Source organism: Oncorhynchus masou, chromosome 13 (assembly GCF_036934945.1).
Source record: "Oncorhynchus masou masou isolate Uvic2021 chromosome 13, UVic_Omas_1.1, whole genome shotgun sequence".
NCBI classification, from domain to species: Eukaryota; Metazoa; Chordata; class Actinopteri; order Salmoniformes; family Salmonidae; genus Oncorhynchus; species Oncorhynchus masou.
The window spans coordinates 38,845,706-38,853,583 of record NC_088224.1 but is presented as its reverse complement, the minus strand read 5'-3'; the positions used below and the strand labels follow the sequence as shown (position 1 = coordinate 38,853,583).

The 7,878-nt window shown below is 51.2% G+C and overlaps 1 protein-coding gene across 1 annotated transcript in view; it reads left to right on the top strand.

Moving 5' to 3' along the window:
* LOC135552280 (microtubule-actin cross-linking factor 1-like) overlaps nucleotides 1–7,878 on the top strand; it is a 268,419-nt gene that overhangs the window by 231,272 nt on the left and 29,269 nt on the right. The window contains 10 exon segments of the mRNA XM_064983809.1: nucleotides 1,758–1,919; nucleotides 2,148–2,318; nucleotides 3,330–3,496; nucleotides 3,717–3,876; nucleotides 4,799–5,125; nucleotides 5,276–5,360; nucleotides 5,555–5,781; nucleotides 6,018–6,224; nucleotides 6,606–6,833; nucleotides 7,235–7,453. Of these exon segments, the coding sequence (XP_064839881.1) occupies nucleotides 1,758–1,919; nucleotides 2,148–2,318; nucleotides 3,330–3,496; nucleotides 3,717–3,876; nucleotides 4,799–5,125; nucleotides 5,276–5,360; nucleotides 5,555–5,781; nucleotides 6,018–6,224; nucleotides 6,606–6,833; nucleotides 7,235–7,453 (1,953 nt within the window).

Genomic DNA, 7,878 nt, shown 5'->3' with positions numbered 1-7,878 from the left:
TATCAGCTTTGATGCACCTGTAAAGTATCCACCTTCTATATGGTAACGAGGTGAACAGGCCGTGGCTCGGGTGGCTGAGCATTTCACTACAACCGCAATATCATCTGCTAAATGTGTGTACGTGACCAATACGATTTGATTTGAGGTCCTTCTTGGCATTCCTATGACACCGGGTGCTGTAGATGTCCCGGAGGGCAGGCACGGTGCTCCGGGAGCTGTGTTGGGCTGACCGCACCACCCTCTGGAGAGCCCCGTGGTTGAGGATGGCGCAACAGCCCGACAGGGTGCTCTCAATGGTGCATCTGTACGACTTTGTGAGGGTCTTCGGGGCCAAGTCAAATTTCTTCAGCCTCCTGAGGTTGAAGAGGTGCTGATTTGCTGTCACCTTGCTGTCTGTGTGAAGGAAGTGGAATGTTAAGCTTTTGACCCTCTCCACTGCGTCCCTGTCAATGTGACTGGGGCCGTGCTCCCTCTGCTGTCTCCTGTGGTCTACGATCAGCTCCTTCCTTTTGTTGACGTTCAGGGAGAGGTTATTTTCCTGGCACCTCTCCGCCAGGTGTCTCACCTCCTTCCTGTCGGCCGTCTCATTGTTGGTAATCAGGCCTACCAATGTTTGTGTTGTCAGCAAACATGATGATTGAGTTTGAGATGTGTCATGGATGAACAGGGAGTATAGGAGGGGGATGAGCACGCACCCCTGTGGGGGGCCCCGTGTTGATCAGCGTGGCAGAGTTCCGTCAGGGAGTCCAGGACCCAGTTGCACAGGGAGGGGTCCAGCCCCAGGCCCCTGAGCTTAGTGATGAGATTGGAGGGCACTATAGTGTTAAAGGCTGAGCTGTTGTCGATAAACGGCATTCTTACATAGGTATTCCTCTTGTCCAGGTGCGATTGAGCAGTGAAATTGCGATTGCGTCGCCCGTGGATCTGTTGGGACGATATGGGAATTGTAGTGGGTCTAGGATGTCGGGTAAGGTGGAATGGTCCTTAACTAGCTTCTCAAAGCACTTCATGATGACAGAAGCGAGGGCTACGAGGAAGTTGTCATTTAGTTCAGTTACCGTCGCTTTCTTGGGTACAGGAACAATGGTGGACATCTTGACGCAAGTGGGGACAACCGACTGGGATATGGAGAGATTGAATATGTCCGTAAACGCTCCAGCCAGCTGCTCTGAGGAAGCTGCTTGAGATGTCATCTGGGCCGGCAGCTCTGCAAGGGTTAAAACCACCATGGCTAATTTTGAGTTCCTGTCATCTCTATGGGGAAGCAGCCATTTTGCATTTAAAGCCCTGTATTTAATTTCAGGCTTTGACTCAGTGGACTTTGGGCTGGTTTTCTTTAGAGCTGGACACCCATTGTCATCATACCGTGTCTCCAGCTCTAGATGAGTAATGTGACCAGACAGGTGAAGGGTGTGTTTAACTCTTTTCCAGCCACCTTTACTTTCTAGCTCTCTAATCCTTATAATCCCTTTTCCTCCCTCCCTATTTTTCCTCGCTCACCCTCTTTCTCCCGCTCTCTTTCTCTTTGTTTCTCTCTTTCTCTCCATATCTCTCTTCTCTACCTCCTCCCTTTATCTCTGTCTTTTGCTCTCCCCCCTCCCTCGCTCTCCCCCCTCTCCCGCCTCCCTCCCTCTCCCCCCTCCCTCCCTCTCCCCCCTCTCCTGCCTCCCTCCCTCTCCCCCCTCTCCTGCCTCCCTCCCTCTCCCTCCTCCCTCGCTCTCCCGCCTCCCTCCTCCCCTCTTCTCTCTCTGGCTCAGGCGGTGGAGAGGGAGCAGGTGGACAGTATTCAACCCAAGCTGCAGCGCGTGAACGCGGTGGGCCAGGGCCTGATCCAGAGTGCAGCCAAACACACAGACACCCAGGCTCTGGAGCATGACCTCGAGACCACCAACCTCAGATGGAACTCCCTCAACAAGAGGGTATGTCTGTCTATCTGTCTGTCTGTAATGGTATGTCTGTGCTGATGTTTGTTTGTGCGCCTGCATGCTCTTGTCTGACTGACCTATGCATATTTATGTGTTGCGTTAGTTTGGCGTGTGCGACTGGAAGGATGGGTTTCTATGGAATCAGGTTTCTGGCTTTGCATGTATGCCTGTCCATGTCAACAGTCATTGTCCCCCTCACTCACTGAATTGTTCCTTGACCAGGTTGCAGAGCGCATTGCCCAGTTGCAGGAAGCCCTGTTGCATTGTGGGAAGTTCCAGGATGCCCTGGAGCCTCTTCTGAGCTGGCTGAGTGACACAGAGGAGCTGGTAGCCAATCAGAAGCCCCCGTCTGCCGAGTACAGAGTGGTCAAGGCCCAGATCCAGGAACAGAAGGTGAAGGGGGGGGGGGATGAGTGGAGAAAGGGATGATGGATGGCGTGAGGGATGAGTATCAAGGTGGAGAGAGCGATGGAGTGAGGAACATATATTTTATTTTAATACTAAGTATTTTTCCTCTATCATACACAGTCATTATGACGGAGAATTTACTGGCTATTAGAGACATTTGGCTCCCTTATTTGGGTAAAATTAGCTTAATAACAACTTTTATTCATATATTTGCACTTTTATTTATTCATTGATAATAATAGAATTGGCTATTACATTACATTACATTTTACATTTAAGTCATTGGTGTTAATCAGTTGTCCTTATTTTCACATAGAAACATTTAACACATGAAAGGGGGAAACACCCACACACCTAATTATCTGAGTCTTTTGGCAGAGGAAAAGCCCAATTTGACAGACTGCCAGTCTGGTTTGGCATACAACACACCAGTTCACAGAGATGACAGATTACAATGGTTTCTCCGAGGAACCGGAGAGACAGAAAAAACACAATGCCTGCTCTCCCTGTTTCTGACACACTTCCCGTGTTTATGTGTCGAGGAGCACGGCGGATTCAGCCACTCCACTCAGTCATACGCGTTTACATCCGCCACTGAAAGTAGAGCCTCACTGCGGGGGTCAGTAGAGAGGAAACTGGAGATGAGTGGCGTTTACCGGGGGCCCGTTCAACATCACTGAACAGTTATGAATGGGTTCAGAAAGGGAACTACTGCCGAATTGAGCTACTCCTCATAGTGAACGTCCTCGAAACAGGAGTGGCTTGGTATTTGAGATACGGTATTGTTGAAGAACACTGCAAAACATTGTGTTATTGAATGTGAAGTATGTTCTAGCTTATCCTACCAACTGCTTGACGCAGAAGTCCTAGAAGCAGCGACTCTTCTGGTCTGGAATATACCCCTAACCCCCTGGCATACATGCAGAACAAACATTTATGAGAGTTGGTATTATTTGCGGTGTTGAACAAGGACCTTCGATCTACCTCATTTTCCAGCTGTTACAAAGACTACTGGACGACCGCAGAGCCACTTTTCAGATGATCCAGGGAGAGGGGGAGAGGATCGCAGCCACGGCCGAGACACAGGACAGAGACAAGATCCAGAAGCAGCTGGAGAGTCTGGGGGAGAGATGGGGCGAGCTGCTGGAGAAGGCCAGGGCGAGGTAAACGTAGCTTACTGCATTTGGACGCGCTACACATCGGGCATTGATACAACCTGTCCTCCTTCATCATGGACATGCGCCACAGTCAGAGAAGACATACACACTCAACACCACATTTTGACTCTTACACACGCGTGGACACACAAACACACACGAGTCTACCTTGACATACGAAGGCGACCCCAAACACACTCTCCCTCCTCCTCTCCCCCGGCTGCAGGCAGTGCCAGTTGGAGGAGCTGCAGACGCTGGCGCTCCAGTTCCACGAGGCGGTGGAGCCTCTCGGAGAGTGGCTGAGTGCCACCGAGAGACGCCTGAGCACCGCCGAGCCCATGGGAACCCAGACTTCCAAGATCACCCAGCAGATTACGAAACACAAGGTAACGTGGATGACGGTGTCACAAGGTAACGTGGATGACGGTGTCACAAGGTAACGTGGATGACGGTGTCACGAGGTAACGTGGATGACGGTGTCACGAGGTAACGTGGATGATGGTGTCACGAGGTAACGTGGATGACGGTGTCACGAGGTAACGTGGATGACGGTGTCACGAGGTAACGTGGATGACGGTGTCACGAGGTAACGTGGATGACGGTGTCACGAGGTAACGTGGATGACGGTGTCACGAGGTAACGTGGATGACGGTGTCACGAGGTAACGTGGATGACGGTGTCACGAGGTAACGTGGATGACGGTGTCACAAGGTAACGTGGATGACGGTGTCACAAGGTAACGTGGATGACGGTGTCACAAGGTAACGTGGATGACGGTGTCACAAGGTAACGTGGATGACGGTGTCACAAGGTAACGTGGATGACGGTGTCACAAGGTAACGTGGATGATGGTGTTACAAGATAACGTGTCCCTCGCGATACATGGGTTGTGTTTAAGTCCCTGGATCGAAACTCGGGAGAGAAGAGGATGGTACCGGACTGACCAACTGGTTACTGTCCAATGAGCGAGAGAAAGGGAACCCCAAGCTCAGCCATTTTCTCCTCATCGTTTTTTGATATGATTTCAATATTATATTTCATTTAGCCTTTTTTTTGTTCATGATTTTTTAGTTCTTGTAAGTTATCATGCATATTTAGCATTCATGGCCAATTCCTTATGATTCATGGCCAATTCCTTATGATTCATGGCCAATTCCTTATGATTCATGGCCAATTCCTTATGATTTCTCATCTGCATGTTCATTTTCTTTTATTTGTTGTTTTTCTTCTGCTCTCCCTGCTCCCTCCTCTCTCCTTCACCCCCCCCCCCCCATCCCCTCATCACCCTCTCCACACACACCACCCCAGGCCGTCCAAGAGGCCGTCTCCTCTAGAGGAGCCGAGGTCGACCGCCTGCAGGCCCTCGGCCAATCCTTAGCGCCCCTCAGCTGCGCGGCCGACCGCGATTGGCTGGGGGAGCGCGTGGGGGCGGTGAGGCTAGGCCACTCGGAGCTCAGTGATTGGTGCCAACGCAGGGCCGTCATGCTGGAGCAGGCCCTGGCCAATGCCCAGCTGTTTGGGGAGGATGAGGTGGAGGTGCTCAACTGGCTGGCTGAGGTGGGCCAGCGGCTGGGACAGGTGTCGGTGCAGAGCTACCAGCCAGGGGTCCTCACCCAGCAGCACAAGCACACACTGGTACGATACTCTGGTTTGGAGAGGGAGTCGCTATTCATTAACACACAGTGGTAGGGCACTACCGCAGGGAGTATTGGATTGGCTAGTACTGTCTAGACATTGAGTCTCTATAGGGTGTTCATTCTATTTTCTCTCCTCTTTGCCCATCAGTCTCTGAATGAAGAGATAGTGAGCAGGAAGAAGCAGGTTGACCAGGCCATCAAGAACGGACAGGCCCTGCTCAAGCAAACCACAGGTACAGTACAACCTCGAACTCTGGATACTACGGGTTCTCCCTTCCCTGATTCTGGACCAGCTCTCCAGTAGCCCGCTTCTAACCATCTCCATCACCAGCCAGGACTGTTCCTGGACCTGTCGTTATAAAGGCATATGATAACCACGGAGCTTGTATTCCACTGACTCTTGGTCTGTTGTTTTACCCCCTTGTAGGTGAGGAGGTTCTGCTGATCCAGGAGAAGCTGGACGGTATCAAGTCTCGCTACGCCGAGATGACGGGCGGGAGCAGCAGAGCCCTTCGCACACTGGAGCAGGCCCTGCAGCTGAGCACGCGATTCGCCAGCGCCCACGACGACCTCAACCACTGGCTGGACAAGGTGGAGGCGGAGCTCAACGTCATGGAGCCCGACGCCACGCCGTCCTATCAGGACCGACAGAAGGTTTTCTTGACAGTTTATTACACATATATGCTGGGATTTTGGAACATATTCTGTGCAAATAGAATCACAGTCTGCGATATTTCCAGATGTTCAGTGGTCATTTCAAAGAATGACATACCCATTGTTTCTTAATGAATCCCTTGTTCCATAGCCCAACTGCTGCTTAAGTAGGACTTCTATCTTGAGTTGAAGATACTCAATCTGTGTGTGTGTGTGTGTGTGTGTGTGTCTCCCAGGAGCTGAAGTGTGTGTCAGCGGAGAAACGTCTGGTTTTGGACACGGTCAACGAGGTGGGCAATGCCCTCTTAGACCTGGTGCCCTGGCGTGCCCGCGAGGGTCTGGACCGCCTGGTGGCGGACGCCAACCAGCGCTACCGAACGGCGGCCGAGACCATCACCCAGCGGGTAAAGCTGGTACAGGCTGCCATCCAGAGGTCACAACAGGTACTGCAATGTGACAAAATCAAGTTTGAAAAGGGGTACACCGTTAGTACTTCACTGAGCACTGGCGGCAGAGTGCATTCAGGGTTCGTATTTCCAGTGCATGATGGTGTTGATAGTTAGCAGTAGGGCTAAATGTAGAATTTCATGATTTGAACGGTTTTTATTTTCATGTCTTTGTTCTCTGGCTCTGAGGCTTCTGCGCCCGTTGTCAACAAGAGGATGATGCGAATGTTTGTGGCTTTTCCCCTCTGGTCTTGGCGTGAGGAGGCTGTGTGTAATGCTAACCAGCTAACGCTACTGTGATTGCTAAGTCATTCTCTCAGTCAGTAAGGGGAGGCTGAGTGTGCCGGTGCTAACTGTGTGTATCTCTCTGTGCCTCAGTATGAGGAGGCGGTGGACGCGGAGCTGACCTGGGCTGGGGAGACGGAGAGGAAGCTGTCCTCCCTGGGTCCTCTGAGTCTGGAGCCTGACGTCACCGTGGCCCAGCTACAGGTCCAGAGGGCCTTCAATATCGACATCATCCGACACAAAGACACCGTGGACCAGCTACTCCACACCAGGGACGACATCCTGGAGACGTGCAGCGACCAGCAGAGAGACGCTCTGGTGGTGAGGAGAGATGGATGAAAGGGGGAGGGGAGAGAGTTTGGGGAGAGTGAAAGAGGACAGAGAAATGTAGGGAGTTCGAGAGAAGGGTTAAAGGCTTCCAAACAGACCAAGAGTTTTGTAACATATAAGCAATGACCAATTCAAGGAAAGTTAATTCACAGGAAAATCAAACGACATGGTAGACGTTTTATTATGGTATGGTTAAATATTATAAACAAGGAGGGAAATATTGTGTTTTGGGCTCGATATATAAATAGGCAAATACTCTTGTATTTTTGTGCTTGAAGTTAAACGGAACAACAATAGTACACAAAATAGAAAATATTCCAGTGAGTTTTGCCGAGTTACCAAATGAGAACCGTTCTATACTATACCCCTTTTCCTCCCCTCTCTCTCCTCAGGAGAAGACTGACTCCCTGTCTGCCCGCTACGAGGCGGTGAGCCAGCAGCACCAGGAGCGATTCTCAGCCCTGGAGCAGGCCCAGGTCCTGGTGGCCCGTTTCTGGGAGACCCAGGAGGACCTGGAGCCCTGGCTGGGGGAGACGGAGACACTTATCGCCCAGCTGCCCCCACCCGCCATCGACACTGAGGCCCTGCGTCTACAACAGGAACAGATGAGGGTGAGGAGAGAGTGATGGGAGTAGTGGGATGGGAGGAGGCTCTTAGTACTGTATTTGAACTAATGTCCCCGTGAAAAGATGTATCATGTCGAGTTAGTTCCACTTCTACCATCACCTTCCTTCCTTATTCGCCACTCTTTCTATCACACTATCCATCACCCTCCTTCCTTATTCGCCACTCTTTCTATCACACTATCCATCACCTTCCTTCCTTATTCGCCACTCTTTCTATCACACTATCCATCACCCTCCTTCCTTATTCGCCACTCTTTCTATCACACTATCCATCCCCCTCCTTCCTTATTCGCCACTCTTTCTATCACACTATCCATCCCCCTCCTTCCTTATTCGCCACTCTTTCTATCACACTATCCATCCCCCTCCTTCCTTATTCGCCACTCTTTCTATCACACTATCCATCCCCC